This window comes from Chlorocebus sabaeus, chromosome 20, assembly GCF_047675955.1.
Source record: "Chlorocebus sabaeus isolate Y175 chromosome 20, mChlSab1.0.hap1, whole genome shotgun sequence".
Lineage (NCBI taxonomy): Eukaryota > Metazoa > Chordata > Mammalia > Primates > Cercopithecidae > Chlorocebus > Chlorocebus sabaeus.
In genome coordinates this window covers 130620195-130640551 of record NC_132923.1, presented here as the reverse complement: position 1 = coordinate 130640551, position 20357 = coordinate 130620195, and the positions used below count along the sequence as shown (strand labels likewise).

General features: G+C 49.5%; 2 protein-coding genes across 6 annotated transcripts in view; one reads left to right on the top strand and one right to left on the bottom strand.

Annotated features, from left to right (window-relative positions):
* The window catches only part of RNF207 (ring finger protein 207), a 15882-nt gene extending 8956 nt beyond the window's left edge, over positions 1–6926 (top strand). For 4 of the 5 annotated variants that reach the window (XM_073007889.1, XM_073007888.1, XM_073007890.1 and 1 more), the window contains 2 exons: positions 2584–2664; positions 3544–6926. In XM_073007889.1, coding sequence (XP_072863990.1) covers positions 2584–2664; positions 3544–3715 — 253 coding nt within the window. In that variant the 3' untranslated portion in view covers positions 3716–6926. Of the gene's footprint in view, positions 1–2583; positions 2665–3543 lie in introns of those variants that run through there. The other variant, XR_012089798.1, reaches the window with a different exon arrangement.
* Positions 5500–20357, bottom strand: ICMT (isoprenylcysteine carboxyl methyltransferase). Its single transcript, XM_007980792.3, has 5 exons — positions 20092–20357; positions 19263–19351; positions 17839–18008; positions 16238–16455; positions 5500–9639 (listed from the first exon to the last, which is right to left on the bottom strand). The coding sequence occupies exons 1-5, from the start codon at positions 20284–20286 to the stop codon at positions 9457–9459; spliced, it is 855 nt and encodes a 284-aa protein (XP_007978983.1). The 5' UTR covers positions 20287–20357; the 3' UTR covers positions 5500–9456.

Genomic DNA, 20357 nt, shown 5'->3' with positions numbered 1-20357 from the left:
AGAGGGATCTTGGTGGCAAGTCTTCAGTGTTCCCGTCTCTGAGTCACTGGGCCCCAGGGCAGACTGGTTGCCCTGTAGGTCTAGGGAATGACTGGAGCCTGGGCTCTCCCTTCACCACCCGTGTGGTGAAGTGCCTGTCAGGTTTTGGGGGAGCCCACCTCCTGGTAACTTGTTGAGAAAGAGTGCGAAGGAGGTGCGTGTTTGGGGTGGCTGGGTCTGACAATGCCTCCATTCTAGCTTCACACTTGACAGTTTCACTGGGTATCAAATTCTAGATTGGAAATTCTAGATTGGGAAGGATTCTCCTTCAAAGGCATCGTTCTCTCGCTCTCTTGTCTTCTAGCTTCCATGGTTGTTGTTCATGAAGTCTGAAGGCGCTCAGACTCCTACCCTTGTAATGCGACCTACTAATTCTCTGTGGAAGCTTGTAGAATCTTCTCTTTGCTCCCAGTGTTCTGAGATTTCACTTTGGTGAGAGTCTATTTCCATCCATTAGGTTGGATACTGGCAGGCCCTTTCAACCTGAAAATTCATGATCTTCAGTTCTGGCATATTTCTTTTTTCTTTCTTTCTTTTTGAGATGGAGTCTTGCTCTGTCGCCGAGGCTGGAGTGCAGTGGCATGATCTTGGCTCACTGCAACCTCCGCCTCCGGGGTTCAAATGATTCTCCTGCCTCAGCCTCCGGAGTAGCTGGGATTACAGGTGCGTGCCACACACCTTGCTAATTTTTTCTTTTTTTTTTTCTTTTTTTTTTTTCACACCTTGCTAATTTTTGTATTTTTAGTAGAGATGGAGTTTTGGCAAGTTCGCCAGGCTGGAATATTTCTTTTTTTTCTTTTTTTTTGAGACGGAGTCTCGCTCTGTCGCCCAGGCTGGAGTGCAGTGGCGCGATCTCGGTTCACTGCAAGCTCCACCTCCCGGGTTCACGCCATTCTCCTGCTTCAGCCTCCCAAGTAGCTGGGACCACAGGCACCCGCTACCGTGCCCAGCTAATTTTTTGTATTTTTAATAGAGACAGGGTTTCACCGTGTTTGCCAGGATGGTCTCGATCTCCTGACCTCGTGATCCGCCCACCTTGGCTTCCCAAAGTGCTGGAATTACAGGCGTGAGCCACCGTGCCCGGCCTTTTTTTTTGTATTTTAGTAGAGACGGGGGTTTCACTATGTTGGCCAGGATGGTCTTGATCTCCTGACCTCGTGATCCGTCCACCTTGCCCTCCCAAAGTGCTGGGATTATAGGCATGAGCCACTGCTCCCGGCCTCTTTTTCAATTTGTTGATTTCTTCAGTTTTTCTTTTTGGAATTTCTATTGTTGGATATTGACTCCCCTGGGCTGGCCCTCTAATTTACCTTTTCTGTCCCATTTCCCTTTTTCTTTTGGATGGAGTTTCACTCTTGTTGCCCAGGCTGGAGAGAAATGGTGCGATCTTGGCTCACCGCAACCTCCGCCTACTTGGTTCAAGCTATTCTTCTGCCTTAGCCTCCTGAGCAGGTGGGATTACAGGCTTGTGCCACCACACCCGGCTAATTTTGTATTTTTAGTAAAGACGGGGTTTCTCCATGTTGGTCAGGTTGGTCTTGAACTCCCGACCTCAGGTGATCTGCCCTCCTCGGCCTCCCAAAGTGCTGGGATTACAAGTGTGAGCCACCGCGCCCGGCCCTTTTTTTTTTTTTTTGAGATGGGGTCTTGCCATGTTGCCCAAGCTGGTTTTGAAATTCCTGGGCTCAAGTGATCCTCCCGCCTCAGCCTCCCAAAATGCTGGGATTACAGGTGTAAGCCACCGTGCCAGGCATCTTTATTTTCCATTAAGTAGTTCATTTCTGCTATCTTGTTTTGCATTTCCAACAGCTCCTTCTGTACCCTGTTTCTTTTGATGGTATCCTGTTGTTTCATGGACACAATATCTTACCCCTCTGAGGCCGACGGTTTTTTTCCTTTTGGAAATTTTCTCCCTGAAGTGTTTCCTCCCAGTTGCTTTTTGCTTGTGAAGGTCTTTGTTTGTTTGAGACAGTCTCACTCTGTCGCCCAGGCTGGAGTGGAATGGTGCCAATCTCAGCTCACTGCAGCCTCCACCTCCCAAGTTCGATCAATTCTTGTGCCTCAGCCTCCAGAGTAGCTGGGATTACAGGTGTGCGCCACCACGCCCTTTAAGCCTGTGTAGGTTTCTGTCTTCCAGGCTGAAGGTTTTTCTCAGATGTCAGGTCACCCCTTGAGTATCTGCTCATATTAGGAGTGGGGCACGGTTGGAGCCATAAGGCAGATTGGAAGCTCTGAGCACAAGGGTAGTACTGTTGCAGAGGCCTTCCCCACTCCACCTGGATTAAGGCAGGTCCCCCTGGCGCCCTGTACCACACACCTTTCCCTCCCTCAGCGTGTCTGCCCCGACCAACACACAGCTTCCATGAGGGCAGGGCCTGGCCCTCGCCAACCGCTGGACCTTAGTAAATATTTGAGGAGCAAAAGAATGAAACGCTAGGTGGGTGCATGAGTGGTGGCAGAGTTTGGTTCTGAGGTTTCTGAGCTTAAGGCCATGCAGCAGCTGGCTCTGCTCCCTTGAGATTCTGGTGCCCACTCTCTTGCCAGGTTTCAGGCACCCGTGGATGAGCAGTCAGAGAGTCTACAAAACACGAACGACGACAGCAGGAACAGCGCGGCCTTAGCCAGGTAAAGTGAGTCTCTCCACCAGAGAGTGGGCACGCGATGTGGCTTCTGAGGCCAACAGGATGACAAAGGAAACTCCAGGCTTTTCCCCTCTGGCTCCCGCTCTGGGACCCTGCCTGGGCCTCTTTGTAAAACAAGGGGTCAGAGAGGCTCTCAGCCCGGATGAGTAACTTAAACAAGGGACCTCATAGATAAAACAGGTGTTACTTTGATAGACACGACCCCATTTTACCATTATAACAGCCGTGGCTGCCGCCTGCGTCGTTTCACCACTAGGAGCTGCACATGCTGACGCTAGGGGACTCGGGTCACTGAAATGAGAAAATGACCGAGGACTGTTCCCCAGAGCCACAGTGTGCACCCCAATACCTGCCAGAGGAAGAGACGGCTGTGCAGTAACACCTACGACACAGTCACAGGCTGATCTTTGTGTATTTTGGTCTCAGGAAAACGTACTCAGTCACAGGGCAGAGGACAGCACTGTAGAATCAGAACTGGAAGAGCCTAGGGGTGTACAGAGGGTTGCTGAAGTGGCCAGAGTCACAGCGTGGCTGGTGATAGAGCAGAGTCTGGCCCCAGTCTCCCCTGCACAGCTGCCATTTGTTAGCTCAGATGCTTCCAAATTCAAAATGCAATGTCACCAGAAACCACTGACACAGCCTGATGGTTCAGCAACTCACAGCCATCCCCTGGGGACCAGCTCCTACTCAGTGGACAAGATCCTTTCGGAGACAGAGTGTTCCTGGTTCTGAAGGCATGGTCACTCACTGAGGCCTTCCAGGAAGACGTGCCATTCTGAGAGCTTTCGCCCAAGTGGATTTTAGTGCAGGGATACGGTGAAATGGGGGAGCGGGCTGGGCTCACATGAGGCTGTCCCTTTAGGAATAACCCAGGAAGTGTCCCGGAAAAGAGAGAGAAGACGTCAGAGCCTAAAGGAAACAGCTGGGCTCCGAACGGCCTCTCGGAAGAGCCTCTACTCAAAAATAAGGATCATCACAGATCCAAACAGAAAAACAGGGGTGACATCCCCACATGGAGGGAACACCTGACTTAGCAAATGGGACAGGTCCCCAGGGTCAGGCTTTTAGAGCAGGCACAAGACTGGGACACTGGAGAGAAGGTTGTTCCCATTGTTTTTTAAATTTTTTTTTTTTTGAGACGGAGTTTCACTCTTTGTTGCCCAGGCTGGAGTGTAATGGTGCAATCTCGGCTCCCTGCAACCTCCGTCTCCTGGGTTCAAGTGATTCTCCTGCCACAGCCTCGTGAGTAGCTGGGATTACAGGTGCCTGCCACCATGCCCCGCTAATTTTTTGTATTTTTAGTAGAGATGGGGTTTCACCATGTTGGCCAAGCTGGTCTCAAACTCCAGACCTCAGGTGATCCACCTGTCTCAGCCTCCCAAAGTGCTGGGATTACAAGGGTGAGCCACCGTGCCTGGCCAATTTTTTTTTTTTTTTTTAAAGACAGAATTTCACTTTGTTGCCCAGGCTGGAGTGCAATGGCACGATCTCTGGCTCACCACCACCTCCGCCTCCCGGGTTCAAGCAATTCTCCTACCTCAGCCTCCCGAGTAGCTGGGATTACAGGCATGTGCCACCACTCCCGGCTAATTTTTTGTATTTTTAGTAGAGGCAGGGTTTCTCCATGTTGGTCAGGCTGTTCTCGAACTCCTGACCTCAGGTGATCCACCCGCGTTGGCCTCCCAAAGTGCTGGGATTACAGGGGTGAGCCACCATGCCCGGCTGGTTATTTCTTTAAAAGGTAATCATTTGTCAATAATAAAACCCAGAGACTCTGACAGGCCGTAATTTCAGGTTCTTTGGCTTGGGCAGTTTTGCTTTTCCCCATGTTTGCACGGCACGAAGTCTTCGTCCTTGTCACAGTAGCTTGGGATGACTCCAGTCCACATGGAAAACATCAGGGAGTGGCCATCCAGCAAGAAATCCCTCGCTTGTTCCACACCTACGCACCGAGCATCTGTGTGTTAGACCCTGTGCTGGGCAGTGTAGTCCGTCGGGGTGTGCCGGTTTGAGTTTTAGGTTACAAGACTCCACCGCTGAGTAGCACCTGCCCTATCGCAAAGGAATCCAGTTCCTCCGGAATTACAGTCCCACTGTTAACCTGGTGCTACTGGAAAGTTCCACCCGGTAATCTGAGCAGTGACTCACGGAAGGATGAGGAACCTTTGCTCCAGCTTCTCTCCCTTTCCAGCAAGGGCAGAGCTCCTAAAGCCAGGGGTTAGCACCTGGCCAGCTTACGTAGCAGATGGTCTCAGTTACTTCACTGCTTTCCCAAACTCCTGCAGCTCTCCTGCGTCCACCTTCCGTCGATAGCAAAGCACTGGGTAGCAGCAACCTTTTTTCTAGTAGTTTTTTCCAAGCAGTTTTCCATTTCTCCACAGTACCCTTTCCATTTAGAGGAGCTTAATAACTGCTTGTTAAAAATTAACCCACGTGACCTAAACTTTAAAAAGTTTTTGTGGCAAAACGATGCCCAGATAGTCACATTTAAGCAAATATCCAGCTTGATTCAGTGATTAACAGTAAATGGGTCTACATGCTAACATAGCAGCACATTTAACACATAACACATCACTCACATCAACGTCCACTGCCCCTGCACCTGCTACTTCAGGGCACTGAGGCTCCCGTTCCAAGGCCTTACAAACCTATGTGGTGGCCTGTAGGGCAAAAGGAATTATCATTACAACTGGTTAGAGGTAGGAATTCAAAAAGAAATTGAGGAGGCAAAACACATGTGGTTTGAGGCTGAAGGCTTAAGACACTTCTTACCCAAGAGCGACCTCAGAGTTTCACATCCCACACAATCACACTGTGGTTGAGTGAAATCAAGTGCGGTTTTATTTAAGAACTCGAAAGAATAATCAGTATCTGTGAAAGAAAATCCAATTTAGAATATTTAAATAAACATTTCTGTATGTAAAAAGAAGAGTAGAATAATTACTCCATTAAGTTCCTCTCCTTGCAATGGGATAGGCCGCCTCTACTGCAGATGGCTATGTCTTCCAAACCCATGACAAGTACCACGTCTTCTGCAGCAGTGGCCCAGAGAGTAAGCACTTCCCAGCAAGACAGAGAGCTCGAGGTCTTCTAACCTTGCCAAACCACGACAAAAGCAAACTATGGTGGGCAAGCCCAACTACCTAAGGCAGGAAGAAAGTGCAGCGAAGGGACAGTGGTGTGCTGTGTCTATCGTGGGGGTACTCCTAGCAGCCAGCTGTGGCCGAGACCTTACCAAGCCTGATCGGCTAATGCAGCTTCCTGGTTTAGGAATGTTTTCCCTGGTCATATCAATCCCCCAGGTTGGTAAATGAACAGAAGGGATGAATAAAGCCTACTTTTTAGGCTCAAGGAGCAGCTCGCACCAACAAAGGGGTGGCAGGTGCGCTGCTGCCTTCTGTTTTCTGTCCTAAGAGGCTCACCCCGCGACCTCTTCTGTAAACTGCCACTCAGCAGCGGCCTGCAAGCCCTCACGAAAGGCTTCACGTTGTGCAGTTTCCAAGTAGCTTTGTTCTGAGCAGTACCTATTTTCCACTTAAGAATCTCCACTTTAAAACCTGCAATGGAAAAATAAATCTCTTGACAGTTTTTTAAATTGAGAAAATTGGTGATGTGGCCTTTACCGCATTAACCTGATTCTCTGCGGGCCCTGCCACTGCTAAATTTATAAAGCTAAAAATAATCTCAAGATCACAGAACTAAAAAGAAGTCAATCACTTACCAAATCCTGCCCTTAAGGAGTTCATCTTGGCCAGGCGTGGTGGCTCACGCCTATAGTCCCAGCACTTTGGGAGGCCAAGGCAGGCAGATCATGAGGTCAGGAGTTCGGGACCAGTCTGGCCAAGATGGTGAAACTCCGTCTCTACTAAAAATACAAAAAACTAGCCGGGCATGGTGGCACATGCCCGTAATCCCAGCTACTTGGGAGGTGAGGCACGAGAATCGCTTGAACTCGGGAGGCAGAGGTTGCAGTGAGTGGAGATAGTGCCATTCCACTGGGCAACAATGTGAGACTCGGTCTCAAAAAAAAAAAGCCGGGCATGGTGTCTTAAGCCTGTAATCCCAGCTACTCAGGAGGCTGAGGCAGGAAAATCGCTTGAACCCGGGAGGCGGAGGTTGTGGTGAGCCGAGATGGTGCCACTGCACTCCAGCCTCCAGCCTGTGCCACAGAGCAAGACCCCGTCTAAAAAAAAAAAAAAAAAAAGAGTTCATCTTTTATCCCTAAGTAACTGCTGACTGCTGCCCTGGGATTATAAAGAGGCTGGGAATGTTCTCTCACCATCCCTACCCCTGGAATTCCTCTCTCAAGCAGAATACAATGTCAGGTTTTCCCTGGTGTCAGGCAGCATTTCACCGTGAAACCCTAAGACCTACCTCCTGGGCTCCTTCCAGCTGGTGGACCTGGCATGAAGGTGGACTTTCTGGGTTCTGGCAGATGGAGGATGGCATTAAATGCCAACACCGTCAGCTTACCATCCACAAGGCCAGCGGCTGCCAACAGCTGCCCTACACCTATCAACAAGACAACTTCGTGGCTCCCAATGGGAATGGAGGCTGGGCCCGCCCTGCTTAGAGCAGGGGAAAGAACTTTCCCTCAAAGAGCTGGGGCGGGCTGCCAGGGTCTAACTACATCCTCTCCTGGTCTGCAGTTCTAGGAAGTGGAATTTGCTGCCCTAGGCGTGGTCCCACTGGGGATCATTCATTCACTCCAGAGAAATTGTTACTGATGGCTTGGCCACTGCCTTGGCTGGAGTCCCACTGCATGCATGTTGTGAGGGCCGACGGGCAAGTCTGTCTGGGTTTTTTTTTTTTTTTTTTTGAGACGGAGTCTCGCCCTGTTGCCCAGGCTGAAGTGCAATGGCTCAGCTCACTGCAACCTCTGCCTCCCAGGTTCAAAGGATTCTCCTGCCTCAGCCTCCTGAGTAGCTGGGATTAAAGGCACCCGCCACCACGTCCAGCTGTTTTTTGTATTTTTAGTAGAGACGGGGTTTTATCATGTTGGCCAGGCTGGTCTTGAACTCCTGACCTCATGATCCACCCACCTTGGCTTCCCAAATTGCTGAGATTACAGGCGTGAGCCACCGTGCCTGGCCGTCTGGTTTTCAAACCAGCAGCTGTCATACTAGTAATCAATGAACCCGTAAGCCTCTTTGGTATATATAACAATGAAAAAATTCATTAAGCCATGAAATCTAGAAATACGTCATATTTCTGAGTTGATAAAATGCTTTTCTGAACATACATTTTAGGTACCTGGCACAATTAGCCAAATGTCTGCCCAGTTTTGTGTAGTTTTTATACAGTACAGATTTCACTGATGTCGCCCCCACATCTGAGTATTAAAAACATTTGACATTGTTCTTCTCAGTCCTCACAACACCCCTGTGAGGTAGGTGGTATTGACCCCATTCCACAGATGGGGAGGTCTAGGCACGGAAAGGTTTAGTGGCTCCTCACAAGCTGCGTGGTGGGGCAGCAGAGTGGTGCTCTGGCCCCACGCCCACGCCTTCACATTCATACTTCTTCAGTGCCACCGTAACACTGCATGGCAGGATCTCACGCTGAGGCCAAGTTCCTGTCTAGTCCAGAATGAAGCCAGCGTTTCACCTCTTAAAGCTTCCATGTGTGACTCAAAGCCAACTACTCTCCCAAACTTGCAAAACAAACATATTGACTGAATCTTGGTTGGGACTATTTGCAGTATTTAAGATTATTTTTGAGAGTCAGTCTGCTTGGATTTGTAGTTGTGTATGTTCAAATCCCTTTGAAAACAGTTTGAAATGACATGAGGGACAATGTAATTTTGAGAACACAACACATAAAACAAGAGTTCTGAGACTGACATTGAAATTGAGAATATAAGCTATGGTAAAATGAGAATCAAATCCCAAATAAATGGAGAGCAGCACTTCTCAATGTTTAAGGCCATGCACAGAGCAGGCATTCACTCAGCACTTCTGGATCAAGAGAAATGGACGCTCCTTTGAGCCGCCTGTCACTGACAACAGGAGCTGAGACCCCCAGGAAAGCCGGCCAGGGCCATGATCCCCTTGGCCTGGGGCCACGTTCACACAAAGCCACTCAGCCAAATTGTGTGGAGGTATCTAGGCTTACTTGCTGCAGGATAAAAGTTGAGCTAGAACACCAAGCGTTGAGCTAGGAATACCCCTTTGAATGTGTACTGCTACTTATAAAAAATAGATATGTAGCTATGATTAAATAGATGAAAGGCCAAAGCATCCTATGAGGAAATATTTTTTAAATTGTATAGATGTTCATGCAGTGAGGGACAGAAATAAAGAGGTTAAAGCGGTTTGTGTTTTTCGGTTAAATGAAAGGTTGTAAATGCATTTTTAATGCTGATAAGAAGGGGTACCTGCTACCCCGTTCTGCTGTGGAAGTGTTGCTGAGGACAGAGTCCATCTCTCCCAGGGAGTCCTGGTTATCCCTTACTTACACTCTGGCCTCGGGGGCAGTGGCGTGTGGCCTCGGTCCTCCCCAGGTCACTCTGGAGGGCGCTGTGGAATATTGCTGTGATTTGCCTCTTATTCGTCTTTCACCCATGTTCCGCCTTGATTCAGCACAAGGACAGACTGCTCCAGTGGGGCCTTGGGTCCTCAGGCCTTCTGACCGCTTGGTCTTGAGTGACATTCCAGAAGAGTGACTAATGACGTAAAACGATTAAGAAAATCCATGTTGCAGCGGCCGACCAGAAACAGTTTTGTCCCAGGCTGCACAGGGCTGGAGGCCCCAAGGTCACCGGAGCCACTGCCCGTCACAGGTCCACCTTGACCCCCTTTATGAAAGGCAGGCCCGTGGGCACCCTCTTCTTATACTCCAGGTACTCCTCTCCAAAAAAGTGAATTAGTGAGATTTCTTCTTCTTCTGTTCGATCGCGGAAGAATCGCCACACTGTCAGAGCATAGCTGACGCCGCAGATGGGGTTACACAGCATCACCTAACAGAGGGAGACACCGGGCTCATCAGGGTGACTGTGGGATGATGCCCTGTGCTTTGGTGGGCGTCTATCTCTAATACCCAGAGGATTTCTGTGCCCATGCCTGCTGAGACCCTCAGGGTCTCTGGGAGCAGTACTGTCACCGTAGCCCTAAGCACTCAGTGCTGCAGGCCTTTCTCACGTGCTTTTCTGTTGCTCCTCTTACATGACAGAGATCTGAAAATCACAAGATCAACCTCTTGGATTTCAATCCTCAGCTTGGGGTGACAGCACCCTCCTGGTGTGAGCTCCCCAACATGAGGTCCCATGCACGCTGCCTTCCTGCCCAGGACCCTCCCACCACAAATGCATTTGCTTACACCACAGCTGCCTGGGCCTCTGCCTCCTAAACCCAGAGCCTCTGCTTCAGCACGAGATACGGGGCCACAAAACTGAGCTTCCGAAATGCCCCTTCCAGCAGATCACCTCCACGTTCAGAGAGCTCCAGAGCCTCAACCCCACCTCCTGAGTCTGGGTTTCCAACCCAAGAAAAGCAGCATTTCGCCTACTTCCCCAGTCTCCTGCCTTCCCCACGCTGTGCCCACTTTGCCTCTTACCTTTTTCCCTCTCCTCCCTGGAGACGGGTTCTCACTCTGCCACATGGAGTGCAGTGGCATGATCATGGCTCACTGCAGCCTTAACCTCTTGGGCTCAAGTGATCCTCCCACCTCAGCTTCCCAAGAAGCTGGGACTAAGGGCATGCGCCACCACGCCCAGCTAATTTTTGTATTTTTTGTAGAGATGGGGTTTCACTATGTTGCCCAGGCTGGTCTCAAACTCCTGGCCCTTTCTTCCACCTTTAAGAACATCCTGGCCAGGTGCAGTGGCTCACGTCTGTTAACTGCAGTACTTTGGGAGGCCAAGGCAGGCAGATCACCTGAGGTCAGGAGTTTGAGACAAGCTTGGCCAACATGGTAAAACCCCGTCTCTATCAAAAACAGAAAAATTAGCCAGACGTAGTGGTGGAAGCCTGTAATCCCAGCTACTGGGGAGGCTGAGGCAGGAGAATTGCTTGAACCCAGGAGGCAGAGGTTGCAGTGAGCTAAGATCGCCATTGCATTCCAGCCTGGTCAACAGAGTGAAACTCCCTCTCAAGAAAAAAAAAAAAAAAAAAAAAGAACATGCTTCTTACTGATCCCCAGCCAAACAGTCCTTCAAGGCCAAAAGCATGCCCCAGCTCCTCAGGGAACCACTCACCTACTCCTGCCCACTGGTCCCCTGTGGATGTGCATCTTTGCCGACATACATTTTCTGTATGTTTTCTGAACATACATTTTAGGCTCCAGTTCAGCCACCTGGGGAGCCAGGCTCATGTCCTGACCTCTCACACCTTCTCTTATTGAGCACTTACTGTGTTCCCAGCGCCGTGCTAAGCCCTTTACAATCATTACCCTGTTCAACTCTCATGGCAAACCTTTGAGGGCAAGCTAATATCCCCACTTTGTTTTTTAAAATATTTATTTATTTATTTATTTACTTTTTTGAGAAGGAGTCTCACTCTGTCGCCCAGGCTGGAGTGCAGTGGCGCGATCTTGGCTCACTGCAAGCTCTGCCTCCTGGCTTCACACCATTCTCCTGCCTCAGCCTCCTGAGTAGCCTACAGGCACCGCCACCACGCCTGGCTAATTTTTTGTATTTTTAGAGAGACGGGGTTTCACCATTCACAGGATGGTCTCGATCTCCTGACCTTGTGATCCGCCCAGCTCGGCCTCCCAAAGTGCTGGGATTACAGGCATTAGCCACCACACCCAGCCTTTATTTTTTAAAGACAGGGTCTCACTATATTGCCCAGACTGGACTTGAACTCTTGGGCTCAAGCCATCCTCCCGCCTCAGCTTCCCGAGTAGGGGGGACTACAGGCATGTGCCACTACGTCTAGCTGCCCCCACTTTAACGTGAGAGGAGAGGGAGGCCAAGTAGTGAATGTCAGAATCAGGACCGGCCCAGTCAGTGACTCCAGGGCCTGTACCCTCACATCTGGCATAGCTTGCTGGGGATACCCTACAGCGGGAGTTCTCGATAGCAGGCTATAGCCTGTTCCTGAGCCATGAAATCATTGAGTGCATCATGAACAGTACTGCAAATAGTAAGATAGAAAACAGGGTTTTTACACGGTAAGGGTAATTCTTATACTAGGAAAGACGTGTTCTGTTCATACACAAGTGCTGGAGCACAATGTAAAAAAATATATATAGGCAAAAAAGTATGGAAAATCCTTTGGTTCTAGTGCACATACGTATACAGTAAGCAAACATTTATGGCAAATTACATTATTCAGTCACAACCAATTTGTTCCCAGGGAAGGTGATTGTTAATGTAAGGGTTTTACATATTTTAGAAACAAAAAATGTAAAGTAAAAGCTATGGAATAATTTGCCCCAACTATACCGTTAGGGGTCACCAGAGAGTCACCAAGGACTATGCATTGCTGATGGGATGCCTGAGAGATCTCTGGATTCGCCCAAAGACTTGGAGACTTTTCCCAAAGACTTGGTGAATTTTCCAAGATGTATTCACATTCTTTGGCCAAGTTTTTCTAGGACCAAGAGTAAAGAATCAAGAAACATTTTCAAGAAATAAGGCTTGGGGTTGGGCATGGTGGATCACGCCTGTAATCCCAGCATTTTGGGAGGCTGCAGTGAGAGGCCTGCTTGAGCCCAGGAGTTCGAGATCTGCCTGCGCAACAGTAAAACCCCATCTCTACTAAAAACAAAAAATTAGCTGGGCATGGTGGTGCACACTTATAGTCCCAGCTACTCAGGAGACGAAAGCAGGACGGCTGCTTGAGCCCAGGAGTTTGAGACTAGCCTGGGCAACACAGTAAGCTCTCATCTTTAATACACAAATAAATAATTTTATTTTGTAACACAGGGTCTCACTCTGTTTCCCAGACTGGGGTACAGTAGCAATCAAAGCGATCCTTCTGCCGCAGCCTCCTGAGTAACTGGGATTACAGGTGAACGAGCCACTTCCAGATATATTTTTAACTTTTTCCTTTGGAGAGAAGGGTTCTCACTATGTTGACCAAGCTGGTTTCTAATTCCTGGCCTCGAGCAATCCTCCTGCTCTGGTCTCCCAAAGCCACTGTGCCTAACCAAGTAATAATTTTAAAAAAGAAATATACAGGCAGGGTGCTGTGGTTCATGCCTGTAATCCCAGCACTTTGGGAGGCTGAAGCAGGTGGATCATCTGAGGTCAGGAGTTTGAGATCAGCCTGGCCAACATGGTGAAACCCCTACTAAACCTACTAAAAAATACAAAATATTAGCTGGGCGTGGTAGTGCATACCTGTAATCCCAGCTACTCAGGGTGCTGAGGCAGGAGATTCACTTGAACCCAGGAGGTGGAGGTTGCAGTGAGCCAAGATCGCACCACTGCACTCCAGCCTGGGCGACAGAGTGAGACTCTGTCTCAAAAAAAAAAGAAAGAAAAAATATATGTGGTGGCTCACACCTATAATCCCAGCACTTTGGGAGGCTGAGGCAGGTGGATCACTCGACCCCAGGAGTTTGAGAACAGCCTAGACAACATGGCAAAACCCTGCTTCTATAAAAATACAAAAGTTAGCCAGGGGCTGGGCACAGTGGCTCACGCCTGTAATCCCAGTGCTTTGGGAGGCCAAGGCAGACAGATCACCTCAGGTCGGGAGTTCGAGAACAGCCTGACCAACATGGAGAAACCCCGTCTCTACTAAAAATACAAAATTAGCCGGGTGTGGTGGCGCATGCCTGTAATACCAGCTACTCAGGAGGCTGAGGCAGGAGAATCGTTTGAACTGGGAGGCAGAGGTTGCGGTGAGCTGAGATCACGCCATTGCACTCCAGCCTGGGCAACAAGAGCGAAACTCCATCTCAAAAAAATAAATTAATTAAAAAAAAAAAATTAGCTGGGTGTAGTGACACACATATGTAGTCTCAGCTACTTAGAAGGCTAAGGCAGGAGAATCCCTCAAACCCGGGAGGCGGAGGTTGCAGTGAGCCGAGACTGTGCCACTGCACTCCAGCCTGGGCTACAGAGACTTAGGAGACTAAGGTGGGAGGATCACTTGAGCCCAAGAGGTCGAGGCTGCAGTAAGCCATGATCATGCCAACGCACTATAGCCTGGGTGAGAGACCCTGCCTCAAAAAAAAAAAAAGAAAAACCATACATAAAAATATATATATATATATATACACACATATACACACACACACACACACACACACACACACACACACAGAGAGAGAAACAGAGTCAGGTGCAGTGGCTCACACCTATATAATCCTAACACTTTTTCTTTTCTTTTTTTTTTTGTTTTGAGACAGTCTTGCTGTGTCACCCTGGCTGGAGTGCAGTGGCGTGATCTCGGCTCACTGCAACCTCTGCCTTCAATTCAAGCAAATATCGTGCCTCAGTCTCTCAACCAGCTGGAACTGTAAGCATGAGCCACCACGCCTGGCCTAATCCCAGCACTTTAGAAGGCCAAGGTGGGAGGATCGCTTGAGCCCAGGAGTTCAAGCCCAGCATGGGCAACAAAGGGAGAACCATTTGAGACAGAGTCTCACTCCATCACCCAGACTGAAGTGCAGTGGCATGGTCTCAGCTCACTGCAACCTCCATCTCTCAGGTTCAAGCAATTCTCAGGTCTAGGCCTCCTGAGTAGCTGGGACTATAGGCATGTGCCACCATGCCCAACTAATTTTTGTATTTTTAGTAGAGATGGAGTTTTGCCATGTTGGCTAGGCTTGTCTCAAACTCCTAACCTCAAGTGATTCACTCACTTCAGCCTCCCAAAGTGCTGGGATTACAGGCAACCGGCCGGGAGAACCACCTCTACAGAAAATTTAAAAATTAGCTGGATGTGGTGGCACACACCTGTAATGTGTTCCAGCTACTTGGGAGGCTGAGGTAGGAGGATCACTTGAGCTCAGGAGGTCAAGGCTGCAGTAAGCCATGATCACAACACTGCACTCCAGCCTGGGTAACACAGCAACATCCTGTCTTAAAAAAAAGAAAGCTGGGCGTGGTGGCTCACACCTGTAATCCCAGCACTTTGGGAGGCCCAGGCGGGCGGATCATGAGGTCAGGAGATCAAGACCATCCTGGCTAACACAGTCAAACCCTATCTCTACTAGAAATACAAAAAATTAGCCAGCCATGGTGGTGGGTGCCTGTAGTCCCAGCTACTCAGGAGGCTGAAGCAGGAGAATCACTTGAACCTGGGAGGTGGAGGTTGCAGTGAGCTGAGATCACACCACTGCACTCTAGCCTGGGTGACAAGTGAGACTCCGTTTCAAAAAAAAAAAAAAAAAAAAAAGCCAGGCACCGTAGCTCAAGCCTGTAATCCCAGCACTTTGAGAGGCCCAGGAGGGCAGATTGCTTGAGCTCAGGAGTTCAAGACGGCTCTGGACAACTCGAGAAACGCTGTCTCTACAAAAAAAAATACAAACAGTAGTCAGGCATGGTGGTTTGTGCCTACAGTTCTAGCTACTCGGTAGGCAGAGGTTGCAGTGAGCCAAGATCGCACCACTGCACTCTGGCCTGGGCAACAGAGCAAGACTAGGTCTCAAAAAAAAAAAAAGAAAGAGGCCGGGCGCGGTGGCTCAAGCCTGTAATCCCAGCACTTTGGGAGGCCGAGACGGGTGGATCACGAGGTCAGAAGATCGAGACCATCCTGGCTAACACAGTGAAACCCCGTCTCTAATAAAACTACAAAAAAAATAGCCGGGTGAGGTGGCGGGCGCCTGTAGTCCCAGCTACTCGGGAGGCTGAGGCAGGAGAATGGCATGAACCCGGGAGGCGGAGCTTGCAGTGAGCTGAGATCCGGCCACTGCACTCCAGCCTGGGCGACAGAGCAAGACTCCGTCTCAAAAAAAAAAAAAAGAAAGAAACAAGGCCTTTTCTTCAGCCTGAGACAGAACAAACCTACATGGCTCCACAGAGCTCACTAACACATGGTCTCGACCCCATTAATACCTATTTCTGATGAAATCCAGCCAAGCGGCCACATGAGTGGCAGAGGGCACTCCCTTCCCTAAGGGCCATCTCTGTCCTCAGCCCCTCTGGGGTGTTTCAGATCTATTAATAGGTTGAAGGGGCAGAGAAGGGGATAGGCACAATGGCTCATGCCTATAATGCTAGCATTTTGCAAAGCTGAGGTGGATCACTCAAGGCCAAGAGTTTGACACCAGCCTGGGCAACATAGTAAGACCTTGTCTCTACTGAAAAAAAAAGAAAAAAGAAAAAAACCAGGCAGAAACAGGATAAAGGGATACAGCAGGTAGCTAACAGCACTAAGGATTTATGCACCCAGGTTTTGGGCACATACTAAAAAGCATTACAGACTACATTAGTTCTCTTGACTTTTATTAAATTATCACTTGAAACACGCCAAGAAGAACATGTACCTATTATTTAAAGGAGACCAACAACCTCATGAACACACTGAAAACCACTAATTGTGTACTTCGAAATGGTGACTTTTATGGTATGTGAATTGTATCACAATGTTTAAAATGTTACTAAAAAAAATAAAAATAAAAAATAAAAAAGGGGAGCAGTGTCATATTTGATATTATACCTGAGTTCCAATACTCCAGTAAAACCACCCGACGTAAGAAGGATGCCGAAACCAAGCGTACACTCCGCTGGTCACCAGAGTATGTGTATCTGATTTTTCATTCTGCACCACGTGGTTGAAATTGGAGCCAGCTGTAAACATGGCCGCCTTCCTCAGACATTCTCCGAAGACCACCATCAGCAGCCCTGTGACACTGAGCCAGGTGATCTGCTTCAGTTCTGTGGGAGAGAGACATCGATGACACACGAGGAGTGAAAACACTGGCCGGCTGAGCTTCCCTTCGCACTGCTTAAAATTAACCTATTTTCCCAAAGACAGAAACAGAAAATGTGCTCGTGGGCAATCAGCATTTGTCATCACGTTAAAATTTCATAAGAAAACACATTCTCCTAAGTTGTGCTGTTCATCGGTTTACTTTAAAATGCCAATAAGCACAATGAAAGCATCATGGTAAAGAGATGCTCTCTTGCTACAGCTGATGGGTTCTCTGGTTCACCAGCCCCGGCCACATGCTCAGTCCTTCATTTGGGGGCAAGTACTGCTAAGAGAAGAAAAGGGCCGGGCGCGGTGGCTCAAGCCTATAATCCCAGCACTTTGGGAGGCCGAGACGGGTGGATCACGAGGTCAGGAGATCGAGACCATCCGGGCAAACACGGTGAAACCCTGTCTCTACTAAAAAATACAAAAAATTAGCTGGGCGAGGTGGCGGGCGCCTGTGGTCCCAGCTACTCGGGAGGCTGAGGCAGGAGAATGGTGTAAACCCGGGAGGCGGAGCTTGCAGTGAGCTGAGATCCCGCCACTGCACTCCAGCCTGGGCGACAAAGCGAGACTCCGTCTCAAAAAAAAAAAAAAAAAAAAAAGAAAAGAAGGGTCCAAGGTTTCCACCCTGAATCCCAGGAGCTACATGTTATTTCATTTCATTGGCTGTGAGACATTCAATTTCAGAGTGCATTCCACATACAGAGGCTCTTGTTAGTCAATTTTTTTTTTTTTTTTTTTTTTAGACAGCGTCTCACTCATTGCCCAGGCTGGAGTGCAATGGCACAATCTCGGCTCACTGCAACCTCCACCTCCTGGGCTCAAGCAATTCTCCTGCCTCAGCCTCCCAAGTAGCTAGGATTACAGGCATGCACCACCAGGCCCGACTAATTTTGTATTTTTAGTAAAGATGTGGTTTTACCATGCTGGTCAGGCTAGTCTCAAACTCCTGACCTCATGTGATCCACCCACCTCAGCCTCCCAAAGTGCTGGGATTACAGGCGTGAGCCACTATGCCTGGCCAGTAAACTCTTACATGAAACGTCTAAATATCATCTGATTGTAAAATTAGAATCACAACTACCCAAGGTTGGGACTTCACATTAGATGGTGCACTATGTGATGCAAACTTTAAAGCAAAAGGTCAGCACGTCCTCGAGTCAAAATCCAGAGGCAGAATTCACGAGCGGAGCTCATCCTTTATAAATAGCTTAGTGAGGATAGAGGTCTGCGGAAAATCGCTTGGGGGAGATTAGACCTGAAAGGTGAATCAATGTCACTGTCCTCAGCCTGAATGGGAGCCACCCTTTTCCCCTCCAGAGGGGGACATAAGGCACACTAACCTGGCCAAAAGATATTTTCAAGTGTGAACTCTAACCAAGAAGAAAGAGCGGCTACTGTATACTCCAGGCTGTGATTCAGGAGAAAGGAATCCAAGGACAGACTTTTGGGATTATTGACTGCTGTCACCAGGTATTCAGAATAGTGGAACAATGACAGGGAGCACATGTACCTATTTAAAGACAAAAAGAGAGTTAAGTTGGGACAAGAGAACCAAGTTAGCCGTAAGTGCAGATGTCGGTCTCCTGAGCTGTCCCTAAGTCCATGAGGTCCTGTTCTCACCTGCCTGAGAGTGGACACAGGTACCCATCGCAGCATCTACTACCTCAGGCTTGCAAAAAGTGGAGTTTTTAAGGGACTAGTTTTGTTTCCAGTCTTTTTTTTTTTTTTGAAACAGAGTCTCGTTGTGTCACCCAGGCTGGAGTGCAATGGTGCGATCTCGGCTCACTGCAACCTCTGCCTCCCAGGTTCAAGCAATTCTCCTGCCTCAGCCTCAGTAGTCTGAGCCTAAGTAGCTCAGACTACAGGTGCCCACCACCACGCCCGGCTAATTTTTGTATTTTCAGTAGAGACGGGGTTTTGCTATGCTGGCAAGGCTGGTCTTGAACTCCTGGCCTCACTATGTTGGCTAAGCTGGTCTTGAACTCCTGACCTCGTGATCTGTCCACCTCGGCCTCCTAAAGTGCTGGGATTACAGGCGTGAGCCACCGCACCCAGCAAGGGACTGTTTTTGAATGTCACAGGCAAAACAAACCCACAGGTCACGGAGGCATTAATGGACCCTTCTGTCCTTTAAAAATGACACTACACACAATAAAACATGAAAGAGGGAGATAACAACATAAAGGAGTGATGTATGTCGGATACAAAATTTAACAAAACTGAAATAATTCCAGCAAAGGATTAGATGGCTCAAAATATTGATAAGAGGAGATTTAAAACTTTTTACCTTGAAGCTACTGGTTCATATCCAGGTCAGACTAGAAGGCTCAAGGGACTGAAATCATAGTGTAGGGAAAAATCCTACAATGGCTGTGGGGATGCACTAGATGTGACCTAATAGAAATTAGAGATGAAAAAGGCCTATGAAGACAAGCCAGAGCCCTGCCCCTGCCCGCCACCGAGGACCTGCACCCCTTCCGGGAAGGGCTGCTCATGTTACTGAATGCTGTCACCACAGCTGCTGATGACAGCGCCTTTGGGGGTGCCAGGGAGATCTGCTTCTGCCTGATTCACAACCAACCCACAGGCACGAAATCACAAGGGCTGAAATGTGAACAACTAGGGGGAAGCCAGACTTGTTTCCAGAGAACCCTGAACAGCCTTCTGCCGGTCACAGATGAGACAGGGATGAGGAAATGCCACTACTGACCCTCTGATCTGTCCACCCTCGCCTGAAAACCAGTATTCCAAAAGGAATTCTTACCAGCCAAAGTGACTCCAAGAAGACTGGCTAAAACTTAGCAGCATGCCGCAGCCGAACACAAACCCCAGGAAACAAGCTCGGATGGCTATCTGAAAGGAACCAAGAGAAGCTCAGTCACTAGCAGTCCTCAGAGTACAGATCTGGGCTGCTGACCTTCCCAGGATAGGCAGGCCACAGGCAAGCAGATAGAGCCGATTTGTTGAGGTTGAAAGGGAGAAGTGGGCGACCTGGGTTCAAATTCTGCACCCACCTCTCTCTGGCTGTGTGGCCTCCCAAGTTATTTAACCTCTCTGGGCTTGCTTCCCCATCTACACCCAGGGGATAACAGTACCTACCATTTAGGACTGCGGTTAGAATCACACACGTAAAACACTTAAGACTAACTGCTACCTAAATTTTAGCTGCCACTATTATTATTATTCACGATGATTATTCACGGCTGTAGGAAAACTGCTTAAGCCTAGTTTATGAGGTCAGGGCACCCGGGCCCGTGCGCCCAGACCCACCCACGTCACTGCGGGGCCTTTGACCTGAGACAAGGCAGCAGGTAGGTCTCTGCACCTTAAGTTACATAAAAGCACTCGCGGGCTCGCTCACTCCCACCCCACGCGCACCAGCTGAGCTGCACGAGCTGCAATTTAACACCCACTCTTCGGGTGCAGGGCGCCCGAGCCCGGAGAGAGAGGGTCCCTTCCTGAGACCTAAACTCGTGGGTGAAGAGCGCGCGCGTGGGAGGCTGCTGCGGGCCCGGGGAGAAAGGTGCCCACGCGCCGCGCCAAGCGGACCCCCGCCCGCCCCACAGGCCCCACCGGCCCCCGCCGGCCCGCACCTGGTAGCGAGGCGGCCGATAGAGCAGCAGCAGCAGCGCGTTGAGCCCGGCCACGTAGAGCGCCAACCCGGTGCGGCCCTGCAAGCCGGCGCGCGTGAGCAGCGGCAGCGCGAGCACCGAGGCGCCCAGCAGGAAGGTGGCGAGGCTGAGACGCGCCTCGGAGCCTGGCGGAGCCCGCGCCGCGCAGCCCGCCATGGCGCAGGGCGGCGGACGAGCAGGCGGCGGCGACGGCTGTAGCCCGGGGAAACGCGCCGGCCGCGCCTGCG